Genomic DNA, 26,169 nt, shown 5'->3' on the forward strand with positions numbered 1-26,169 from the left:
GAGACAGGAGGATTCCAATCTGCAGCCTGGGATACATTTGCGTTTAAGGCCAGACTGTACATACCAAAACGCTGTCTCAAAGGGGAAAACAATCACCAAGAGCTGGTCCCAGAGGAATTCCTTTCTCTGGAGCACAGACAGTATGCCAAAGTTAAGAATCTGAGCCTTAGCACCTGGCAGCTTTTGGGTTTTAGCTCAGTTCTTTGTTGGATACCTTGTAGTAACATCTGAGACCCATATCCGTATCACACACAGATATAAGATGAGGATAGCCAGCACCTAGCATGTGAAAACACTCAACAATTTCTTGCTGAGAACTAAATAAATCCTTGGTATTGAACTTACTGTTTCAGTCATGGACTCTGTACAACAAAATTGTGCATCATAAACATTAGCAAACATCAATTATTATTTTAGAAATAAGTTTTTATATAGTTAAGACTGGCCCCAAACTTGCTATGGAGCTAAGGATGACCTTGAACAGAAGATCCTTGTCCACTGAATTCCCCTGCGCTGGGGTATGCACTACCATGTCCAGTTGTATTAGGTGCTAGGTATCAAATTCAGGGCAAGTACATCTCCAACATCGCAAACATTAATTATAAAGAGCACAAATTTAACTTATGGAAAGTGATTAATGGCCACAAAACAAATGACACACATTAAAGAACGTTTACATCTTAATATAAACATCTAGATTCAGTGCGCTGCAACGCAGCATCAGGTAATTCTCCAGTAATGTCTTGGTGTGACTTCTATTTATTTGCTTTGGGACAGTCTCTCTGTGTAGTACTGACTGTCCTGGAGCTCGCAGTGTAGATAAGGCCGGCTCCATCTGTCTCTGCCTTCTAGAGTGCTGGGATTAAAGTCGGGGCGCCACAACACCCCCAAGACACTCACTCTCTTTTAGAATGTAGATTTTGTAGAGTAGTAAACACTAGTACCAGCTTAGTGCTTTCCTTGTGTATAATTATTGAGACCGTAAACAACAAAAATATTTCTGGGATGGTTGTGAAAACCTGAAAGTGAGCTCAACTCCCTTTCTGAGGCTCTGAAGTGAATTAGCACCGGGTTTAAATCTTGTAATCTCCTACAAACCTAGAGAACTAAAAAGCCAAACCAGGTGCTAGGGGACTCGGTTCCATCCTTGCCAATCAGCGTGGGGCTCCGCCCCCCGCAGTACGGCCTGCATCTCCCGTGAGCCTCCTCGGCTGTCACTCTTCAGAAGGGAAACCTTTTCCCGCCGAAGAAGCCGTTAAACGACGAATCGTCTGGAGTAGCGTCCGTTGCGTCCAGACCATAGGCGGGACTTCCGCTTCCTCGGGCTCCGTCAGTCAGGAGGCGGAAGCTGGTGCCGGCGGGAAGGTTGTAGTGCGGCGCGTCATTGCGCTTTTGCTGGGCTCTGCGTGGGCGCGCCCCCTTGCACAGCGGCGACCCGACGACGAGGTTTCTCCGGGCTCCTCGCAGCCGGGTGAGTACAACGGACTGGTGACGCCAGGAGAAGTGTGGCCCGAGCGCCGGCCACGGGACAGCGGCCTCGTGCGGACTAGCGGACGAAGGGTTCTCACTTCCCTTTTGGTTTCGCCCACCTCGCTCGCCCGCCGGCCCGCGGGCATGGACTCCTGGGACTCCTTGCCCCCTTCTCAGGGTAGCCCTGAGATTAGCCTTCACGATTAGCCCGGCCTCGCTCACATCGTGTTCTAGCCGTAGGAGACTCGGCATCATTCACACCCGGCATCTGCTTCGAGCCCTTGTGCTTTGCTCAACAATTAGTTCTCTACTTCCGCAACCCTGTTCGCGCCTTGTTTTTGAGACAGGGTCTAGCCGTGTAACCTGGATTGTGCTCACGTTTTTAAAGAGTGCATTTGTTAAATTGGTTACCCCCCCACCCCAGCCCCCACCCCTAACCCCAGTGTGATTACTTGAATGAAACACAAGGGCTGACCTTATCTTGTGGTGGTTCGGCCCAAGGCAAAACTTAATTTCTCAACTTAGAAATCTGCGGGCTTGAGGCTGGGGAGGTGGCCCAGATGCTAAGAGTACTCGCTGCCTAAGCATTAGGAGCAGTGTTGGATCCCCAGCATCCATCTCCGAAGCCTGTGCGGCTGTAGCACCTGGACCCCAGAGCTGAGAGAAGGCAGAGAGACTGGAGGATCGGTGAGGATTGCTGGCCGCCAGCCTAGCTCCAGGCTCACTGAGAGACCCTGTTTGAAGGGAACAAGGTGGAGAGTGACAGAGCAAGGCATCCAGTGCCTTCTCCTGGCCTGCTCACACATGCTCGCCACTGGGCATACACCACACACACACACACACACACACACACACACACACACACACACACACACGAGATTAAGATTGCTTACTAGTTTTGTGACAGTTGACCTCCACGTATATAAAGATGCTCATTGAAAACTTTTTTTTTTTTTGGATACATTTATTCCGTGTATGAAGCAGAGTAGGTACTTGTTAGGTTCTTTTTTTCTTTTACCAGCACTGCAAATGCTGGGATGTGTTTTTAAATGAACAGAGAGGGATTTTTATAGAATTTTATTTTTCTTCCTAGCACTGATCATATGGATGCTTTCAAAAGGTTGATTATTTGGTAAATACATCTTAATGATGAACATTAAAGTAATGCTAAATGTTGATATTAACAGCTTCAAGACTAAAAAGTGCTCATTAAATAAAGTGCATGAGGAATTTGCAGAGTTAAATTTCTGATTTAAGTGCTTTTTGCGGGTATCTTTCTGAAGAGACTTAAGAAACCGAGCTCAGCCCAGCTGTTTTTTAGACTGTAATTTAAGGCCAGTGCATTTTATGTGTGCACATAAATTTTTTTACAGATGATTGTAAAGTGCTGATCAGTGGCCACTGAATATAATTGAAACAGAATAGGAAGATGGCAGCAAATCCTTCAGGACAAGGTAATGCATGCTGGGATTTCTGTTATTAATAGGAACTTTCCCCTCATACCATAAATGTATTTGAAGTAGAGAAAATTTAGAATAAAACAGTTACTGCATCCAGAATTAAAGAATTGAGTAGGAACCCCTAGTTTAAAATCAGTTTAACACCATATCAGCTACACATTTTTTAATATTACTAATTCTGTATCTTAACCTGTTAAGATTAGTGATTCACATTGTAAACCTTTTTTTCATTTATTTTTGTATGATGTGCATCAGTATATATGCATGTTTGCATGTATGGGTGCATGTATGTGGGGGTGGGCAAGCGTGCATGTGGAGACAGGAGGTTGACATCAAGAATCATGGTTCATCACTCTTCACCTAATTCGTTGAGGCAGGGTCTCTCAGTCAAATCCAGAGCTTGCTGATATGGCTTTCTCTTGGAGCCAGCTTGCTCTAGGGATCTCCTCTCTCCACCGTTCGAGGCTGGACCTACAGATGGGCTGTTATGCCCACTCAACATTTATGTGGGTTCTATGGATCTGAACCCTGGTCCTCACGGTTTTGGGAACAAGTGCTTAACCACTGAATCATCTCTCACCCACATCATATACTTTATCCTCTGGCATCTGTTTTCTTGCTCTTTTATTTGAAATAAGCATTGTTTTAAAACTGTCCTCAGATAATAACCATGCCTTTATCTTCATTGTTGTAAAAAGCTTCAGTCATTTCACCTGTTACTCTTAAATTAAATCAAGTTAAGCATATATGCTGTTAAGGAATTTTTATTCTTAAATGTTTTGTTGAAGTAAAAAATTATTTTATTCAATTTTTTTTACAAGTATGTGCCAGATTCAGCTTAAAAGTGAATTTTTTTGTTGTTGTTTTTTTTGAGACAGGGTTTCTCTGTGTAGCTTTGGAGCCTATCCTGACACTCGCTCTAGAGACCAGGCTGGCCTCGAACTCACAGAGATCTGCCTGCCTCTGCCTCCCGAGTGCTGGGATTGAAGGCATGTGCCACCAACACCCAGCTTAAAGTTTAATTTTTATTTTATTTATTTTTTTGAAATAAGGTCCTACTAGCCAGGCATAGGATAGGCTCCAAAGCTACACAGAGAAACCCTGTCACGAAAAACTGAAGAAAAAAAAAAAAAGAAAGGAAATAAGGTCTTGCTATGTAGTCTTGGTGGCCTGGAACTTACTATGTTAGACCAGGCTGGCCTTGAACATAGAGATCTACTTGCTTCCTGAGTGCTGGGATTAAAAGCATGTGCCAACACATCTGGCTCATCAAATTTAGTTTTTAGAAAGTATTAACTATCGCTTCTAAGTATTTTTTGAGGGTTTTTTTTTTCTGTTTTTTTGTTTGTTTTGTTTTTGAGACAGGGTTTCTCTGTGGAACAGCCCTAGCTGTTCTGGAACTTGCTTTGTAGACCAGGCTGGCTTCAAACTCTGAGGGACTACCTGCCTATGCCTCCTGAGTGCTGGAATTATTTTTTAAGTATTTTTATGCATAAAACTTGAAATGGGTCTCTCTCCATATCAAGTCTGAACTGATTGAGTTTTAGGTATGTTTGGCCCATCATCACAAGTAAACCATTGTATTTAACCTCTCAAAATTAAGTTAGAAAGGTTCAGATTAAAGTAGTTTGTATTTAATCCTTAGTTCTCATCCCCTGCCAAAACTGAGCCAAAATGAAAACTAAGAGCAGTCCATTTAGGAAAGGGAAAAAATGCTAAAAAACCACACAGTATAGTCATAATGAAAACATATTTTAAATTATCCTGTTCTAAAAACAAATTTTGCTGTAGCTTTTCTTTTTAATTGCAGTAGAAACAAGTGTTGGTTTTGGTTGGCCCATAACCAGATCTACTATGAAGCATCCAAAATCTAAAGAGTAATCAATTAGTTAAATCAACCCTTTGACTTTCATTATTCCATAAAGAATTCTTTCAGTGTCGTGGAGCTGCTGCTGTTGGATACCAGCAGAGGGAGTTCATATCATATTTTATAAACTGAAAGATTCTCGGTAAAACATTTTTAAAACATTAATATTTATTGATGTTTATTATTTATTTTGAGATGGGATGTCACTATGTAGACCTGGCTGGCCTGGATTTTTTTGTTGTTGTTGTTGTTTTTCGAGACAGGGTTTCTCTGTGTAGCTTTGGAGCCTATCCTGGCACTTGCTCTGGAGACCAGGCTGGCCTCGAACTCACAGAGATCCACCTGCCTCTACCTCCCGAGTGCTGGGATTAAAGGCGTGTGCCACCAACGCCCGATGGAACTCTTATTTTATGTGTTTGAATGTTTTGCCTACATGTATGTCTGTGCACCACATGCATGCTGTGTCCTTGGAGGCAAGAAGAGGATGTCAGCTCCCCTGAGACTGAAGTTACAGATTGTGAGCATGTGGGTGCTGGAAAGGAAATCCATGTCTTCTGAGAGAGCAGCCAGTGCTCTTCTTTGCTGAGCCATTTCTGCAGCTCCTTAGTAAAAAGTTTAAGTCTTTTATTGTATTTTACTGTCTACAATAAAATACTGCTGCACTGTTTATGTGTTTAGAGATTAGATGGAGGCTGATTGCCAAGTGCCTCGGTTACTCTAAAATGGTAACTGAAAGAAACATGATTTACAAAAAGTGAAATCTCAATATATGCATTGTAATTCATTAGTGTCTCTAGTGCAGGGGTCAAACATGCATTGTGTTCTTGACCATTGGCAGGTTTGTGTTGAGAGCCCAAAAGAAGAGTTAAGTGAACTGGGTGGATTAGTGAGGGTATTTAAGAAACACTTAAATCATAAAGGAGCCAGCCTAATCAATGGTTTAATCTCTTGATGGATTCAGGTTTTTAAAAGGCTGCTAGGAGGTGGAGGTGGTAGTACTGAAAGGATGGAATGCAGTTGGAGGAAATAGGCTATGGAGGGAGAGGGGAACTTTGAATGCCTTGACCTTGTTGCATCTGCTTTCTAGCTGCCAGAGGTAAACAGCCTCTGCCATATACTCTTGCCATCATGAATTATGTCTCACCTCAAGCCCAAAGCAATGAATCCAGCTAGCCATTCACAAAAACTTGTGAAAAATGAACCAAAATAAGTCATTTTTTTTTTCAGATTTAAGTATTTTCCTTCTTTAAAAAAAAAAAGTTTAAAATTTAGGGATTGGAGAGATGGCTCAGTGGTTAAGAGTAGTGGCTGCTCTTTCAAAAGACCTGGGTTCAATTCCCAGCAGCAATGTAGCAGCTCATAATCATCTGTAATTCTAATTTCAGGGGATTTGATGCCCTCATATGGCCCTCTTAGGTAATAGACACATGTGTAGGACATAGATATGCATGCAGGCAAAATACCTATATACTATATATATAGTATATAGTATTTGTGTATGCCTACTTGTGTTAGGCATACAACTTGTAAAAATTGGCTCTCTCCTTCCACTGTATGTTATCAGGCTTGTCAGTGAGCACCTTAAACCAGCTAGCTCTTTTTAGTGTTTTAAGATATCCAAAAAAAGGGGGTGGGGGTGGGGAACCTAATGCTTTTTAAAATCTATCTAGCAGTTTCCTGCAGTAGAGTAGTAATCAGAATTTCTAAATTTGTCAAGCTTTTGGCAATCACTGAAGTCTTTTCATTATCCAGTGTCATGTGGAACATTTGGTAGGTTTTCAATAATTACTTGATTCATAAGTTGATAAGTTGTAACATCTAATGAATTTTGCCTTTTGGGGGGGAGAAATTTGATATGTAGGGGCAGACCATCAAACTAAAATTTGGCTAAGGTACCATTTCTGTATCTTTGTTTTGTTTTTTAGATTGTATTGTTAGACCCCCGGAAAACTCAGGCTTCCGGGGTCCCAGCCCAGGACCTCCGTGACTGCATCAGGCTTTATTGTTGTTTAATGAGCTAACCCCATGTTAGCTCGGGTCTTTCACCCACCCGCCATGGCGGATGGCTAGCAAAGACAGCTTGAACAGGCTGCCAAGAGATCTTGTAGGGCAGCGTAAGGGGAGTGTCTAGGGGTACGCACAGACTCAGGATTGGTGTGCCTCCAGGTTTGGAGGGCTTGCCCTGTGTTGATTGGCCAATTGGTTGTTATGGCCCATAGGCCCTCCCAGGGTAGTTGCTATGCTCTGCGAGTCATTGCTGTGCACTTGTCTGTAAAGCACACCCAGAGCCATAAAGCATAGGGCCGCCAGCTAACTTCTGATTGGTTCCTTGCCACGAGGCAGGCATCTGACCTCTAGTGACTAGGACAAGGTAATGGCAAGCACGTGTTACTGTCACGGCTGCCGAAATGGGGAGCTGGTCGCTGGTCCCTTCAGTATATGTGCATGTGTTCTCTCTCTCTCTCTCTCTCTCTCTCTCTCTCTCTCTCTCTCTCTCTGTGTGTGTGTGTGTGTGTGTGTGTGTGTGTGTGTGTGTGTGTGTAGGAGTGTGCTCTAGTGTACATGTAGAGGTTAGAAGGCAACTTCATAGAATCTGTTCTCTCCTTCCACCTTTATGTGGGCCCCAGTATTAAACACAGGTTGCCAGGCCTGTATGTGTGGCAAGCACCTTTCCCTATTGAATCGTGTAGACTGCCTCCCAATTTTTTTTTTTTTAAATATCATGTACACAGTATTCTGCTTATATGTATGCTTGGATGCCAGAAGAGGGCAACAGATCTCATTATAGATGGTTGTGAGCCACCATGTGGTTACTGGGAATCAAACTCAGGACCTTTGGAAGAGCAAGCAGTGCTCTTAACCTCTGAGCCATCTCTCCAGCCCTTGCCTCCCTATTTTTGTACATTGAATGGTATCTCAGTTCTTCCATATTGATAAATGTGGCAGTCAAAAAAAGGCTGGAATTTAAACTCTGATTTCATAGTTTCATAGAGTGGTAACTGAAAAACCTGGAGATCAGACAGTGAGTACTGTTGACTTGGAGTCTCTCTCAGTGCTCTTCCTGCACTTAGGGGCCTATGTAGGAATGGACTGGCATAGCTCCTGGGAAGGGTCCTGTTTGACTCTTACTTAATTCTGAGTTTAGCAAGCACATCTTTCAGGCTTGTTTTTTGTTGTTGTTGCTGTTTGATTTGTTTTTGTTTTTTTTTTGGTTTTTCGAGACAGGGTTTCTCTGTGGCTTTGAAGGCTGTCCTGGAACTCGCTTTGTAGACCAGGCTGGCTTCAAACTCACAGAGATCTGCCTGCCTCTGCCTCCCGAGTGCTGGGATTAAAGGTGTGAGCCACCAGCGCCTGGCTTCAGGCTTGTATTTTAAGGTGTGCTGCCTCTCAAGCATCACTGTTGTGTTTGAAAGATTCATGAAGATTATTGTATTTGTATCATTTAAAGATGCAGCACAGTAGATGCAGCTGAGAAGTGGTGGCACAGGCCTTTAATCCCAGCCTTAGCACTTGGGAGACAGAGGCAGGTGTACCTCTTGAGTTTGAGTCTACAGCCTGGGTCTACAGAGTGAATTCAGGACAGCCAGGGCTATACAGAGAAACCCTGTCTTGAAAAACCAAAGGCTGGGGTGGGGTGGGGTGGGGTGGGGTGGAATACAGAGACAAGAAACAAATACACATTTTAGAGTAGGTTTTTAAAACCTAGATTCCTTTTTTTTTTTAATTTCATTTTTAATTGCTAAAGTAACTGTAGACCCAGGTTAAAATTGGGAATGTAACTGGGTCAAAGCAAAATATGTTGTAAAGTAACACGAACATCTGTACAGTTAAGAGAGAGCTTGGGTCCCTTAGTCCCATTGAGACTGGCCTGGAAGGTCTTTAATATGAATATAACTTAGAAACCTGATGTTAGTCACTGTACCCTGAATAATGTAGCACTGTTTACTGAAGGAATTGTCAGAATGGTACTAACAGGAGTCTGTTGATGTTAACAAGTAGGGAAAAAAGAATGCTGGATGATGATGAGTCATAGTAACTACTATATGACAGGCAGTTTGCTAGGTGTTTTCCATATATCTGTGTTTCCCATAACTACTCTTTAAAGTTGTTAACTGTTACCCTTATTGGTCCTAAGGCATGGTGAGGCAATTTTCTCGATAGTAAATGATACGTAGTCTACTGGTATGTGAACCCGATTAGATACCATGTCTCAGTTTTGTATTCATTTAGTTCCCATACTGCTTGTATTAGCTAAGGTTTTCTAGAGGAACAGAACTAAAAGAAAACACACACATGCTCACAAGTGTGCATGCGCGCGCGCACACACACACACAGAGAGAGAGAGAGAAAAGAGGGCTTACTGTATCCTTAGACTGTGGTGAATATATGTAATGGATGCACATACACAAAAAAATGTTAAACTGATATTGCCAGAAACTTTCCCTTAATACTAAGTTTACATGTCATAAGTATTATACTTTAATTTAATTTAAAGCGAGTTAGTCTGTAGAGTTGTGAAGAGTATGCAGCTTGCAGGCTAACCACTTGAAAAGTTCAACATTATTTTAAGGTATCTTTTAAAAGTCCTGTTTTTAAAGCAGCATAACTGTAATTGATAGGTATATTATTGGGGCTGCAGAGATGATCCAGCAGTTAAGAGCACTTATGCTCTTTACAAGGACCAGAACTCATTTCCCAGCACTTACATTGGGTATGGGAACTGCCTATAATTTCAGTTCCAGGGGATCCATTGCCTCTTCTGGCCTCCATGTGCACCTACATGCATGTACACACACACACACACACACACACACACACACACACACACACACACACACGTTTCTTTAAGGCAGTAGTTCTCAATCTGTGGCTCCTAACCCCTTTGGGGACCTAATGACCCTTTCACAGGATTCATATCAGATATTTACATTATGATTCATAACAGCATAATTACAGTTATGAGGTAGTAGTGAAAATAATTTTATGGTTGGGGTTTACTATATATAATTGTATTAAAAGATCTCAGGGTTACAAAGGTTGAGAGGGGGAAAAGTTTTGTAAGAGAGAACTAAGTTATCTATAGCTTTGCTATTATACAGAATAGTTTTCATTCTTTTTTGTTTGATTTTTGAAGATTTTATTTATTATGTATACAACATTCTGTTTCCATGTACATCTGCACACCAGAAGAGGGCACCAGATCTCATAACAGATGGTTGTGAGCCACTATGTGGTTGCTGGGAATTGAACTCAGGACCTCTGGAAGATCAGCCAGTGCTCTTAACCTCTGAGCCATCTCTCCAGCCCCATTCTTTTGTTTTAGAAATAAAAAGAATTCCAGTTAGTCTGTAAGTATGATAGAGCTGGTAAAAGAAAGTGACTACCACCTTGTGGGTTCTAAATGTGCTTTGTGAATTGGTTACTTGAGATTTTGTAGTGACAAAGGAAAATATGGGAGTAGAATGTTTCTATGAGTGCTAAAATGAGAATATGTAATTGTGAATGAGTGTCTTAGGGTTTCTATTGTTGTGTTAGGGACACCATGACCATGGCAACTCTTGTAAAGTAAAACATTTAGTTGGTTGGCTTACAGTTTTCAGCTGTTTAGTCCATTATTATGATGAGAAGCATGGTAGTGCACACAGACATGGTGCTAGAGAAGCAGCCAAGAGTTTTTTCTACATCTTGTAGGCAGTAGGAAGAGAATGGGGGACACTGGGCATATATGAGACTTTAAAGCCCATCCTCAAAGCATCACATTTCTTCCTACAAGGCCGTACATATTCCAGCAAAGCCATTCCTCATAATAGTGCCACACCCTATGACTTATGGAGGGCAGTTACATTCAAACTACTATTCCACTCCCTGGTCCCCATAAGCTTGTAATAATATAATGCAAAAATGCATTTAGTTCAACTTCAAAAGTCCCCAGTGTTGTTATTTTAAGTTTAAAAATATAAAAAAGGGCACAAGATGAGAAGTGACAATGAGAGATACATTAACTATAGTTTATTACAGATGGGAAGAGACAAGAACAGAGCAGAGAGGAAAGGGGGAGTGAGTGGTCGACCACTGGAAACAGAGGAGAGAGGCAGACGAGGGAGAGAGGTACAAGTTTTAAAGGGAAAGCCGAGCATGCGCACTGAGGCTTCATGCATGCTCAGAGTCCTCAGGCAGGTAATGAGTGACCACGGTGATGAGGATGATGTGGTATGTCACTTTGCATGCCCCCCTACCGTGCTGGGTCTGTCTCTTTAAGAGATATAAGCAGGCCAGGATTAATGCCTGAACCGTTCACCCTTTCACAGTCTCAACAATGTTTCAGAGTTCAAAGTCTCTTCTGAGATTCATGCAATCTCTTAACTATATCACCTATAAAATCAAATAAAAAAATCATATATTTCTAACATATAATGGCACAGGATATACATTACCATTCCAAAATATAGAGAAAGGAACATAGTGAGGAAATACTGGACAAAAGCAAGACCAAAAACCAGCTGGACAAATTCCAACTCTGCATCTCCATGTCTGATGTCAAAATGCACTTCAGATCTCCAACTTCTTTCGGCTTTGTTGACTATAACACACTTCTCTTTCTTGGGCTTGTTTCACTTCCTGTTGGCAGCTTTCCTCAGCAGGTATCCCATGGCTCTAGCATCTCCAAAATCTTGGAATCTCCAAGGCAATCCATGCTTTACCTTCACAGCTTTGCAGAATGGTCTTTTTAGGCCTCTATTCATTCTGGACCCAGGAGTCAAGACTCAGAGGCTTTCCTTAATTGCTCCTTGACTCTAAAGCCAGAACTACATGGCCAAAGCTGCCAAGTTTTGCTGCTTGCTGGGGCTGAAACATGGCCCCCTTATTTAATTACATCTTCACCAGCTTCCTATTTTCCATGGTTTTCTTCACTGCCTAAGCTTGGCTGTCCTGGAACTTGTTCTGTAGACCAGGTAAGCCTCTGCTGAGATTAAAGGCCTGCATCACCACACCTGCCTCTAAGCTTTTAATTTCTTTTCACAAGTTGGCATTTAGCTGGGTGGGATCTTGCCCTGAGGTCACCACTCCTTCTATTCCATTTCTTGATCTGTTTATCTCCTTGAACACAGGACTTTGTTCCATTCTGCTTCCTGGTGCTCTTTTTCTCCTCAAATTACACATTTTGTATTTTTCCTTTCTCAGCTTGCTCCTTTTCATTATCTGTATAAGCATGAACACTAGTAACCACACGACATAACCTATACCAGGCTGTTTTGAGATTTTTCTGCCAACAGAATTAATTCACATCTCTTCACTGTAGCCTCAGGCATACTTTTCAGACAAGGGCAAAATGCAGCCACATTCTTTACCAAAATATCACAAGAAAGATCTCTAGGCCACATACTAACATTCTTCTCTGAAATCTCTTGAGCCTGTCTCTGTTGCATGCCCCCCCCCCCAGTTCAAATCACACAGGACTACTGTCTTCCATATTCTTACCTAGGATGGCCCTTTAAGCATTCGACTGCTTTTCTGATATACAGTCCCAAGGTCCATATCCCTTCAAACAAAATCATGCCCAACCTATACATCAATACCCCATTTCTGGCACCAACTTCTGTCTCAGGGTTTTTGTTTCTGTGAAGAGACACCATGACCACAGCAGTTCTTGTAAAACATTTAATTGGGTGGCTTACAGTTTTTTGAGGTTTAGTCCATTATCATCATGGTGAGAAACATGACAACATGCAAGCAGACATGGTGCTAGAGAAAGAGCTGAGAGTTCTACATCTTGCAGGCAACAGGAAGTGAACTGGGATATTGGGCATGGCTTGAACATGTATGAGACCTAAGAGCCAACCTCCACAGTGACACTTTCTCCACCAAGGCCATATCTACTCCAACAAAGTCACACCTCCTAATAGTGCCACTCCCGGTGGCCTTTGGGGGCCAATTACATTCACACTGCCACAATGAAATAAGATTTATCGCCGGGTGTTGGTGGTGCACGCCTTTACTCCCAGCACTCAGGAGGCAGAGGCGGATCTCTGTGAGTTTGAGGTCAGCCTGGTCTCCAGAGCAAGTGCCAGGATAGGCTCCAAAGCTACACAGAGAAACCCTGTCTCGAAAAAACGAAAGAAAAGGAAGGAAGGAAGGAAGGAAGGAAGGAAGGAAGGAAGGAAGGAAGGAGAAAAAGAAAAATAAGATTTATCATTTGAAAAGTGAAAGTATTTTAGTGTACTGTTTCATTCTAAGAGAATTTTATCTGACAGGCATGAGGATATTATAGTACCTACTGTATGTGAGGTAATACAGCAAACCTTATTATGCTGAGCGTGAATGAGCACAGGCACAGAAGTTATGGCAGAACACAGGTATTCAAGAAAAATTTCATTAGTGAATATAACCCTTTGTTTAAGCAATTTAACTTTTGAGTTTTTAAGAATTCTGATGGTGAGACAAAATGAGAAAAAATTTACCTTATCTCATATAACCATACAGACTAGTTTGCCTTAAATTTCCGTTTGAAGTAAGAAATTATTAGTACTTAAATAGTATTTGTTGGCTTTTATATATTTTCATAGTGTAAATACTTTGTTCAAAACTCATACTCCATTAGGTCATGTTTTTTTGTTGTTGTTGTTTTGGATTTTGAGAGAGTGTCTCACTGTGTAGACTTGGCTGGCCTGAAACTCACTATGCATATGTAAACCAGGCTTGCCTCAGAACTCAGATCTGCCAAACTCCTTGAGTTCTGGGATTAAAGGTGTTGCCAGCACACCCAGTTTAGATCTAAAGCTTTAAAAAGGAAGTACATTTCAGAAGGGTAAAACAAGCCTTTCCTTCTGAAGGTATTCTGCTTTTCAAGTACTGGGTTACAGTATTGTCACTATGTCTCACTTAAGGTCTCAACTATAGTAGTCTTTACGTTTTCAATGAATTGGAACATTATGTGTAAATTTGATAGTGTTTTTCATTTGTATGGATTCTGGAATATTATGTATGATTATAAAGCAAGTATATCCAATTATAAATTAAGTTACTTAATAATAGGATTTCAAAGGCAAATCGAAAATCCTTTGAAAATTTTTCTAAGAAGAAATATTTCTGTGCTGGCTGTGTGCTCATTTTAAAATGTTAGTTGCCATATAGTGTAGCCTCTTCACAATAAAAGTACCTGGGAATTTCAAAAGCCCAATAGTTGCCCTGCAGTCACCAACCAATTACTCCAGCTGTAACTCTGGCTATTGCTCCCTCTGTATCTCTCCCTCTCCCTGTCTATCCCCCTCCCCTGCCTCCATTTATTTTTAGCTTAAACAGGCTTAGAATTCATCAATTACCTGTAGCCCAGGTTGTTCTGGAATTCGTAGCAGTCTTTCTGTTTGAGAGCTCTGGGGCAAAGATTACCAGTGTGAGCTATTACACCTGGCTAACTAGTCTGTTTTTAATATTTAAATTGACAGTCTGGTTAGCCTCAACTGGCTTCTTTGTCCAAGGTAAACTTTGGACTTTTTTTTTTTTTTTTTTAAGAGTTCTTGCCTTCTTACAGTAAGACATCCCAGGTCTGTCGTGCCGTTTATTTATTTATTTTCATAATAGGGTCTGATGTAGCCCAGGCTAGCCTCAAAACCTTGTTGTACAACTGAAGATAGCCTGAATGCGTGATCCTTCTGCTTCTATCTCTGAAGTGCAAGTACTCCCCAAGTGTGAGTCATCATGCCCAACTATGTAGTGCATCTTTGCTGTGAGAAAGAGGCTTTAAGTTAGACCATAATCAGTGACATCATTAGCTTGCTTTGCTCTTGTATGACCAAGTAGTGAATGATATTGCAGAACAGTGCAGGTACCTGCTACATACAAAACTAGTCCATTCTGTTTCCACTGTATTGGGGGATAAGTTCACCTTACCTAGACATTGCATTCTTGGCCTGCCTAACCACTTTCACTACCTGGGAAAGAGAAAGGGGCATTTCATTGACTTTATAGTATATGTTGATGCCCTGTTTTCCTCAGGGAGCATGTCAGCAGGAAGGGGGCTTTAGAGTTAGCATGAAGAATTGCCTGGAAAGCTCATAAAACCATCTTTTTAGAAATGCCAGAATGTACTGTCACTGTCAGTTATTTAAAAAGGAGTCTGCAGCTATAGAATTTAGTGGTGTAATAGGGGCAGAGATGGAAAGTGGAAGAGGATAAATTGTTAAAATGGATATGGCATAGACATTTCTCCAAACTTCTGGCCATAGTCAGGTTGCTGGTGCCTGGTTAAATTGAGAACTGCAAGTTTTAGTTATGTCTGGTTAGACCAGTGTCTATGAATACCTTATACATGCTGTGCCATCCCAACCAGTCTCTCCCTCTCAGGGACATTCACCTATCACTTCTCTGTACATCAATGTAAAATTCTCACAATCCCCTAGATGGGTATTTAGGCATGCTTAGGTCTACCCTACTTGAAAGTGCCCTCCCTCATCTCATAGTTATCCTTCTAGTCTCTAGAACTGTAATTGTTTCTTCCTCCTCCTCTGTATCCTTTTGTGTTTTCCAGTTCTTTTATACTCTCCTCCCTCTCTGTCTCCCTGTTTCCCTCTCTCCCTCTCTCTTCTTCCCCTCTTCTCCCTCCCCCTAGCTAGCAATCAGAAATGCAGATGCAAACAAGTCTGCCTGCTCAGGATTATAAAGAGCTTGAGAGTGGCCAACAAGGGGAAGAATACTCTTTTTGGTTCTGGTTTGTTGCTGCTGTGAAGGCACATATACTAGATCTTGACATGTTCAGGCAAATAGGTGTGCTGGCACACATCCCATGATCTTGAGATAGGTGTGCAGAGGCTAGAAAACTGAGGATGTGGAATCCTTCAGTGTTCACATGTTGGTATTTTAATTTGGATTTGTTTGTTTTTGAGACAGGGTTTTACTATTTAGTCCTAGCTGTTCTGGAACTCACTTTGTAGATCAGGCTGGCCTCAAACCACCTGCTTCTGCCTTCCAAGGGTTCAAAGGTGTGTGCCACCACCACCTGACTTTAATTTGGATATTTGAAGCTTAGCTGCCTGATGCTTGCTGTAGGACTTAGTAACACATGCTGAGATCTTATCTAAGTTTGAAGCTTAGAGTCAAGTCAAATATTAAATAAGTATTCGATAAAATGAGATCTCTATACCCCACAAGTTGCGCTCTATTAGACTTGTTTTCTGGTCTGGTCAGTTGTAATTCTTTGGCTGTTCCTTCAAAAATGTATCTTTTTTTTTTTAATGAATTTGATATAGTATGCACAGTATTTGGTTTTTTTTTTTAAAGATTTATTTAAAATCTTTGTATAAAATGTTCTGTCTACATGCCAGACAAGGACATCAGATCCTACTATAGATGGCTGTGAGCTACCATGTAGTTGCTGGCTGGTGGCTGTGAACGCCTTTAATCCCAGCGCTCCTGAGGCAGAGGCAGGTGGATCTCTGTGAGTTCGAGACCAGCCTGGTCTACAAGAACTAGTTCCAGGACAGCCTCCAAAGCCTTAAAAGTCCTTACTTTTATTTTGTATCCATCTCCAATGTTCATTGGGGTTTTTGTTTAGTTTTTTGTTGTTGTTGTTGGTGGTGGTGGTTTTTGTTGTTGTTGTTTTGCCTGTGTGTGTGTGTGTGTGTGTGTGTGTGTGTGTGTGTGTGTGTGTGTGTTGCTTACATGTATGTCAGGGTAACACGTTCGAACCTGGTATTTACAGAGTTCCAAAGATGGCATCAGATACCTGGAACTGGAGTAACCATTGTGAGCTGCCATATGGTGCTGGGAATATTGAACCCAGGTCCTCTGGAAGAGCAACCAGTGCTCTTAACTGCTGAGCCATCTCACTACACATACTCCCTTTTTTTAGGGTTGAACTAGGTAGCCCTAGTTGACCTGGAACTCAACAGAAATCCACCTGCCTCTTCCTCCTGAGAGCTTTGGAATTAAAGGTGTATGCTATCATTGCTGGGTCTGGGGTGAGTTTTGTGGTTTTGTTTTGTTTTGTTTGGTGTCATGTAGCCCAGGCTGCCCTTGAACGTGTTGCATAACCAAAGATGACCTTGAACTTTTGATCTTTCTGCCTCTACCTCACAGGTGTAGGTATGCACCACCATGTCTAGTTTATACTATCTATATTGGAGGTTGAGTCCAGAGATTTACATATTCAGCAAATACTCTACCAAGTGAGCTAAATCCGCCACCCCAATTGGTTTGTTTTGTTTTAGAGATAGGGTCTCATACAGGCCAGGCTGGCCTTGAACTCCACCTCTCAAGTGCTGGGATCATATGTGTTTGCTACCACATCTGGTACTTAAAGTTCTTAAAGGTCCTGGGAAAGAACTTACTAGTGAGTTCATGACCATGCTAGAGAATAGGAATTTTACTTTCTCACTTCTGCATGGCCTTGGTCTAAAATGCTTCTTATCCTCCCTCCCTTCTTTTTTCTTCAGGTTTTCAAAATAAAAATAGAGTTGCAATTTTGGCTGAACTGGACAAAGAGAAAAGAAAATTACTTATGCAGAACCAATCTTCAGCAAGTCACCCTGGAGCTAGGTATTGACTATTCTTTGGAGGTGTTATTATTAATCATGCTTTGAAAGAGAAAAGCACTGCCTAGTACTCTTTGGAGGTCTCATTACTCTTAGAATTAGGTCTACACTTGAAGCATCTCCTTACCCCAAATCTCAATTGTGTTTGTAGTCTGCTCGTTCTATTACGTTATGTGCATCCCATTTTGTCATAACTGCTGTTGTCTGTGAGATTTGTTCTGCATATCTGTCTATCCCTAGTGTTGTTTAGCACAGAGCCAGCTATCTAGTAGTTGCTTTAGAATCTCATGAATAAGCCACTGTAAGTTTGTTTTTTGTATTTTTTTAAATTTACAGTTGTTCAATCTGTATAGAACATGGTTATTACAAGTTTAATTCAGCAAATAAAACCATACATATAGTGAAGTATGGTTTTACTGTTGATAAGCATCATGCTATTTGTTAACAGTTTTTTAAAAAATGTTGATGTTCTGTGTGGTGGTGGACACCTTAGATTAATCCTAGCACTTGGGAAGCAGAGGCAGGTGAATCTCTGGGAGTTCAAAAAACCAAATAATAATAATAATGTTAATAAGTATGGTGACAGACTGGGATACTTCAAATATAGTTGAAAGCATGGGGGGTGTAAACTATGAATTTACATAAAAGATTCCTTGAAATCTCATACAAGTAACATGGGCTTTCTTCGTAAAAGCAGATAATAAATGCAGATAATAGAAAGAGGAGGAGGGATGCTTTTATTCTAGAAGCTTATTTTTTAAGTTTTTGAACATTTTGCTGTGTGGCCTAGACTGGCTTGGAACTCAAGATCCTCCTCTGCCCCTCCCCACCCCCAAGTGATGATATTACCGGAGTTCACCACCATATTCAGCTTAGAAATTCTTTTTGTCCATACAGAGAATACATAAGGCCTGACAGACGGCTCAGTAGGGATAGGAGGCTCTTGCCCCCAAGCGTGACAACCTGAGTTCTATCCGTAGGACTTACATGGTATAGGGAAGTGATCTCCATATGTCTGACACAAAACAAACTTTGTAAAGGAATAAATAATGAAAACTGTGTGATTCAATATAAGTCCATAAAGGCTTAGGGATTAACTCTGTGGTTTAATGTGCTCAGTGTGCCTGAGGTCCTGGGTATTATTTCTAGCACTACACACAGAAAACAAAACACCGGATGATTCTCTTCAGATTTGTACAGCATGGTAATTAGTTGCTAATGATGTGTATCTGAAAATTACTGACAGATCTTGTATAATAATAATACAGCATATGACATGATGGATCGCTTATTTGGTTTGACTTATAGCAAAACACTATAACCATAAATATGTACATTTTTTATGTGTCAGCTACACCTCAGTTTTAAAATGTAATTTACTATAATAAAAATGTGCCAATCTAGTGTGTGTGTGTGTGTGTGTGTGTGTGTGTGTGTGTGTGTGTGTGTGTGTGTGTAAAATCTGAGATAAGGATATCTCTGTGTTTGGTAGCCAAATAACCGAGATTTCCATTTCAGCATCTCCCTCTCCAGACCTTCTCTTAATAAGGACTTCCGGGACCATGCTGAGCAGCAGCACATTGCAGCCCAGCAGAAGGCAGCTCTTCAGGTGAGCAAAATGAAACTACATTCTGGTCTCATTGGAGAGTCCCAGGTTCTAGAAGCCAGCACAGTACTTATTTCATATCTCAGTGGAACAATATCAATAAACATGTTCCACACATAATTGTGGTGGTTTGCCGATGTTCACTCATGCCCAGAGGGATTCAAGGACCAGCGCTGTAGTAATGAAAATATCTTTTATGTATTAATGCAGTCACGATTGATTCTCTGCTGTGCTTTGCCATAGTACTGCTTGTTCACAAAAATATTTGGACAAAATGATAAAGAAAATTGAACTGGCTAGTTTAATAGTACCATATATATCTTCAAATTTGTCACACTGTTACTTTGTCTGATTGTTTTCCTGCTTTACTATTTGGATATTTTTTAATAGTCTGCACTGCTTGCATGGACAGTATTTAAAGACTCTTATTATTGTGCTTATGAATGTGATATTCCAGTTTGGAAACACTCTTCAAGGTAATAGTTTTAGTATTACATTCCTCTTGGATAACTTAAAATTCCCAGAGACCTTGGATGAAACGTCTTTTTTGGGGGGGTGCATAGGTTATTCATACAAAATCCCTGTAACGTCATCACTTCAAGGGTGGAATGGGAGGGAGGATCTTGAGTTCCAGGCCAGCCTAGACTACATAGCAAAACCCTATCTCATAAACTTAAAAAATAAAAATTTGAAAGGTATATTGTAATTGCCTTTGCCTTTAAGCATAATCCCAGAATTGGAATGGACATTATAAAGATCATCTCACTTTAAATGACTAAAAGCAGTCCTCAAAGAGAGAGAGAGGGAGAAGGACAGAGGTGTTACTGATAGTTTTAAAATAGTTGCATTCCAAAATTATCTTTGTTGGATTTTAGTCATCAGTGGTCACTATCCTTTGCCCCTTTGGATGCTGCCCTTTTTCCAGGCTTTTGTCTCCTGACCTTTGCTGCTACTTTTCCTCACTCCAAAGAACAAAGCAGTCGAGTCTGCTGATGGAAGAGAGAGTCCCACAGAGATAAAGAGGCTGCCAAATAAGTGTCTGATACATTGTGTTAATCTGAATTGTGTCATTGTCTGTCTGTGTAAACAAAATTAGCAGCATTAGACCTGTTTTATACAGAAATTAGATCTTAGGAATTCAGAAAGGATAAGGAATTTTAATGCCTTAGTTGAAAAAATGTGTCTCTTAATAGATTTTTTTTTTTTTTTATCTTAGCATGCCCACGCACATTCATCTGGATACTTCATAACTCAAGACTCGGCATTCGGGAATCTTATCCTTCCTGTTTTACCTCGCCTTGACCCAGAATGAAGAAAGTATCTGTGATAAAAGGGACCTCATACTATCAAATGTCAAAGCTCTCACTCAGCTCTGTACAAACTCTGACTTTGAGAATTTTGGAGAACTTAGCTTTTGTTTTTTAAAGAAAGGAATAAGGAAGTGAGTGAAGAAAGAAGGGCTGGGGTCCTGAGAACTTTGGAAGCGGTATCGTTGGTGGGGTTGGTTGTGCTGGTCGTGACTAACTTTTTTGTATTACCACATGACTCTTCACTCTCAGACTCAGAATTGCTTAGTTTCATAAAATCTGCACCACCTTCAACAAGTTGGACTGACTGGCTCATACATGAAGCCCTGGGTTTGACGCCAGTGCTGCATAAACAAGCTCTGATGCGTATGCCTGTAATCTTGGCACTAGAGAAACAGACAGGAAGAAGTTCAAAGCCATCCTTGCCAAGGTAGTGATTTTGAGACCAGTCTGAGGTATATGAGATCTTGCCTCAAAAAAACAAAAGAACTATTTCTAATCCCATCATAGATGCTTTTTAAAAATGTGAACAGTAGGCTTGCATTACAAGCATATTTGTGGTTTCTTGTGTTCAGAAGCAACATATCTAGACATACTCTGAGCTCATAACTAATTCTCCTAATAACTCCAAATAAGACTAAATTACTGCTGGGCGGTGGCAGACCTGAGTTCAAGGCCAACTTGCTCTACAGAGCAAGTTCCAGGATATTGGCTCTAAAGCTACTGGGAAACCCTGTCTTGAAAAACAAACAAACAAACAAAAGACTAAATTACCAACCAATCCTAAATCGTTTTCAAATAAATGCTATTATAAATGATGTGACTAAATACTGTTAGGAAAAACAATCAAGCAATACATTGGTTTTAAATGTATTCCTATTCTCACTTCATGTTGCTACATAAATGGTTTGCTTGAATGGTTTTATTTTCTATTTTTCATCTAGTTAAAAACCTAAAATTAGGCAAATTTAGGGCCTTTTAAGTCCTTTTAAATAAAAGGATTTAATAAATCTATTTAAATCCTTTTAAATAAAAGACTTAGGTTAAACAAATTGCTCAACAAGGCCAAACGTTAATAAGAAACTGAGGTGCTTAATTAAATATGCAGTTGCCGATCCCTTCCCTTTGTCCTATAGAATTAGAATGTGATTAAAAATAGTGTGAAAAGCATAGGTTAGAGAGTTCTGTAACACATCTTGCACACAAATGTCATGATCAAATGATATTTTATAAGGAGGTTATTTTGTAAGGCTCCTCGAATTTTCTGTTCCCAAGTATGGAACCTAAGAATTTGTAAAAGATGTGTAGTGTTGTTTCACTGAGCCAAAGCCCCAGTCCCTACACAACCTGAGCAGTTACTGACTGTCTCATATCCCCATCCTCTCTGGTGTTGGGGGAGTTTAAACTTAACATTTTCAGTTGGTTCAATATTTAGCCAGTTATACTCCTAATAGTTCCCTGTGTCTTCACCAACCACATAGCACCACCCTGGTCAAAGAGTGATGCTGTAGTGAGCAGTCCTAGAAAAAGCTGTGCCTCTGAAGACCCTGAACTGATTCCTACATCTGAGTAAGGTGGGATTCTTCCAATATAATAATACTCCCCATTGCAGGATGGTGCCCTCATGTTGGCTGTGTCTCCTCTCCATCCAGCTTCTCCTTGGGCTCCTTCTAGTGGCCTTCATTTTTTTGAATTTCACTGTAAAATTCAAGTGTGGAACACTGTTTATGTTCTCTGTGACCCCTGATATACTAACATGGTTCTAAATTTACCGACTGATGTTAGGAAGATAAAGTGTATATATAGTTTTCCCACCATTGAAGCCTTTGCCTACTGTGTGACTTTGTAATTTTAGGTGCCTGTTTTCCTTCCCTGTTTCTGAGATAAATACCCTAATGAGAAACCCTTAAGGGAGAAAGGGCTCATTTTGACCCCCAGTTCGAGAGATAGTCCATCACAGGGGGGAAGCCAAGGCCGCAGTTGGTCACATCTACAATCAAGTAGAGAACAAAGAATGGATGTGACTGCTTTCTCCGTTACCATCAGGGAATGGTGCCACTCTCAACAGTGGGTGTATCTTCTACCTCAGTTAATATTATCAAGGTAATTTCCCCAAGGCAGGCCCACAGGCCCATCTCTTAGATCACTCTAGATTATGTCACGATGATGATGCCATCCCACTAACTAGGACTTTACATGGGTCTTCTGCTTTGTGTGACATAGATACAGCAATGTGAATGGCATGTGCTGTGTGTGATGGACAAAAAGATCACTGAGACTTGTATGAGGAGGCAACATTGTGGAGGATCCTACTCTTGTATACAAGTAGTCATAAAGCATGCAGTTGTGGGGCTGGAGGTTAAGAGCACCGACTGCTCTTCCAGAGTTCCCGAGTTCAATTCCCAGCAACCACATGGTGGCTCACAACCATCCGTTATGAGATCTGGTGCCCTCTTCTGGTGTGCAGATATACATGGAAGCAGAATGTTGTATACATAATAAATAAAATCTTGAAAAAAAAAAAAAAGGAAGCATGCAGTTGTGGCACAAGAGAGGCATCTTGTAGTACACTGTGGTCTGGATATGGTTAGAAGAACATAGGTGATGTAACTGGCAAGGGAGTGAAGAGTGCCTCAGACAAAGATCAAAATTGCATTTGAGCCCAGTGTGGTGGTTCATGTCTAATCCTAGCACTCAGGTAAGGCCAGCCTGGGCTACAGAATAAGACCCCATTCCTTAACCCCACCCTCACCCCCCAAAAGTATGGTGAAAGAGAATGAGTTAGGTCAGGGATGAAGACTGAAGTGTTAAAGATAGGATTGGAATCAGTTGAAGCCCTGGGGTGAAAATTCTTTCAGTGCTATTTCTCTGGGATCATGGGTGAATTTAAGGTAAATCTTAACCTTTGTGCATGCCATACCATGTGTAAAATGGGAACAGCACACAACTGACTATTGTCTTACTTGTTAGGCCAGTATTTTTTAAAATACAGGTCTCAGATTGTTTCTGGGTTGAGAAGGCAGCTTAATGGTTTAATGCATTGTATACACTTTAAATAAAAAATAGAAAAAGAAAACAGTGTCCTACATGTGTTAATAGGTGCTTTAGTTTTATTAATGTTCTGTGACTGTGTGTATATATGTATATGTGTATTTAGTTTACATTCTGTTCTAGTATATTAGTCTTCAAGTGTAAAGAGTTTGGTTTTTCATTATTTGTATAGGTTTTGACTGCATATAAGTCTGAGCACTATATGTATTCCTGGTGTTCATGGAAGTGTTAAGGTAGCATCAGATCCCCTGGAACTGGGGCTATAGATGGTTGTGAGCCACCATGTAGGTGCTGGGAATTGAACCCAGGTCCTTTGCAAGACTAGCCAGTCTTAACCACTGATCCAGTTCTCCATTCCCTAAGAGTTTGGTTTTTTTCCTTCTGGTCCTTCACTTCATTAATGTACTACATCTATACCTGCTATATTGGGGATGTTTATATCTACTTGTTGAAGGAGTGAATGCAGGAATGCATACACCGAACTTTGGTTTCAACAAGCCAAAGGACACAGTCAACAAGACAAAAGAGCAGCCCACAGAACCGGAAAAGATCTTCACCAACCTCACATCTGACAGAGGGCTGGTTTCCAAAATATACAAAGAACTCAAGAGGCTAGACAACAAAACACCAAATAATCCAATTAAAATTGGGGTACAGAACTAAATAGAGAATTCTCAATAGAGAAATCTAAAATGGCTGAAGGACACATAAGAAATTGCTCAACATCCTTAGCCATCAGGGAAATGCATGTCTCAGTCCCAAACCACAGAAGCCACAAGGTCCAGCCTAAGTGGGGAAGCGTGGACTGGGAAATTCCTAGCAACCCAAAGGTGATAAAGACCAGACACAGGCATCTTGTCATCTTCAGAGAGCTCTCAGTTCCCTCCTCAAAAACTGGAGTCTCCTTTATTTCAGCATCTTCCTGGCTGCTTTCTAACCCTTCTTCCCTGACCCTGAGACCATTTCTCTCCCATCTCCCTTGGTGCTATCAGCAGATCTCTCTCAACAGTACTCCTGTAGACCTCCCCTTCCACCCTGGTGCAGGCCTATTCAAAATGCTTAGTTCTGTAGAGATGCAGAACTAGGGGACATTCTCCACTGAGGCTATGCCACTCAACAGCAAATCAGCTAGCATCTGCAATGCAGACCAGAGCAATGCAATGTTCCCAATTCAGGTTTGGACCCTCAGAAATCCTCTAATGGAATTGTCCTCTGCTCCGACAGAGATAACCACCTTACACCTGCCAGAATGGCTTACATCAAAAACACCAAGGACAGTTTGTTCTGGAGAGGATGTGGAGAAAGTGGATTACTCCTCCATTGCTGGTGGGAGTGCAAACTCGTACAGCCACTCTGGAAACAAGGATGGTGGTTTCTCAGGAAAATGGGAATCAGTCTACCTCAAGATCCAGCAATTCCACTCTTGGGCATATACCCAAAGGATGCACATTCATACAACAAGGACAGCTGTTCAACTATGTTCATAGCAGCATTATTTGTAATAGCCAGAACCTGGAAGCATCCTAGATGCCCCTCAACTGAAGAATGGATAGAGAAAATGTGGCACATATACACAATGGAGTATTGGCAGGGAAAGAAACAATAAAATCTTGAAATTTGCAGACAAATGGATGGTACTGGAAGAAACCATTGTGAGTGAGGTAACCCAGTCATAAAAAGACAAACATGGTATGTACTCACTCATATATGGATATTAGATATGAAGCAAAGGGTTACCAGATTACAGTCCACACCTCCAGAGAAGCTAGGAAACAAGGAGGACCCTAAAAGAGACATACATGGACTCCGGGAGAAGGGAAAAGGGACAAGAGCTCCTGAGCAAATTGGGAGCGTGGGGGTGGGGTAGGAAAAAGAGAAGGAGTGGGGAGGAAGACATGAGGGAACAGGAAGCTTGAGTTGGGGGGAGAAATAAGAGGAAAGCAAGAAAAGAGATAATAGAGGGAGCCATTATAGGCTTAAACCCAACACTAGGGAAATGTCCAAAGATCCACAAGGATGACTCCAACTAAGAATCTAAGCAAAGTGGAGAGGCTACCTTAAATGCCCTTATAATTAGATTGATGACTACCTTAAATGCCATCCTAGAGCCTTCATCCAGTAGCTGATGGGAGCAGAAGCAGCACCCACAGCTAAACACTGAGCCATACTCCTGAAATCCAGTTATAGAGGGGAGGGATGAGCAAAGGGGTCAAGACCATGCTGGAGAAACCCATGGAAACAGCTGACCTGACCAAGTGAGAGCCCATGAACCCCAGTCATAAAGCTGGGGAACCAGCATTGGACCAAACCAAGCCCTCTGAATGTGGGTGTCAGGAGGCCTGGGCAGTCTATGGGACCTCTGACAGTGGGACCAGTATTTATCCCTAGTGCACAAATGGACTTTGGGAGCCCATTCCCCATGGAGGGATACTCTCAGCCTAGATACACAGAGGAGGGCCTAGGCCTTGCCCCAAATGACTTGACAGACTTTGGTGATCCTCCATGGAAGGCCTCACCCTCCCTAGGGAGGGGTCGGTGAGGGGCATGGGAGGATGGGAGGGAGAAGGAATTGGGATTGATATGTAAAATAAGATTGTTTCTAAATTAAATTTTTAAAAAAATTTCCAGTCTTATTTTTGAAATAGGGTCTCCCAGTGAACCTGGAGCTCACTGATTTTGCTAGACTGGCTGGCTAGCAGGCTCCAGAGATCCTCCTCTTCAGTGCTGGGATTACTGCTCATGCCAGGCTTTTATGTGGGTGCTGGGGGTTGAATTTAGGTCCACATGCTTGGAGTTTACAGTGTGAGCCATCTCCCTAGTTTCTGAAAAGGTGTTTTTTTTTTTTTTTTTTTTTGTGTGTGTGTGTTTTTTTTTGTGTGTG

At 41.4% G+C, this 26,169-nt stretch overlaps 1 protein-coding gene across 2 annotated transcripts; it reads left to right on the plus strand.

The window, feature by feature from the left end:
* Nucleotides 1-1,319: 1,319 nt before the first annotated feature.
* Inip (INTS3 and NABP interacting protein) lies at nucleotides 1,320-22,059 on the plus strand. 2 transcript variants are annotated; one of them, XM_027402993.2, is made up of 5 exons: nucleotides 1,336-1,471; nucleotides 2,844-2,924; nucleotides 17,226-17,328; nucleotides 18,843-18,933; nucleotides 20,147-22,059. In XM_027402993.2, the coding sequence occupies exons 2-5, from the start codon at nucleotides 2,900-2,902 to the stop codon at nucleotides 20,240-20,242; spliced, it is 315 nt and encodes a 104-aa protein (XP_027258794.1). In that variant the 5' UTR covers nucleotides 1,336-1,471; nucleotides 2,844-2,899; the 3' UTR covers nucleotides 20,243-22,059. The 2 variants fall into 2 exon arrangements, with proteins under 2 accessions (XP_027258795.1, XP_027258794.1); XM_027402994.2 differs by lacking the exon at nucleotides 2,844-2,924 and having other exon boundaries at nucleotides 1,320-1,471.
* The last annotated feature ends 4,110 nt before the right edge of the window (nucleotides 22,060-26,169 follow it).

This window comes from Cricetulus griseus, chromosome 2 (assembly GCF_003668045.3).
Source record: "Cricetulus griseus strain 17A/GY chromosome 2, alternate assembly CriGri-PICRH-1.0, whole genome shotgun sequence".
Lineage (NCBI taxonomy): Eukaryota > Metazoa > Chordata > Mammalia > Rodentia > Cricetidae > Cricetulus > Cricetulus griseus.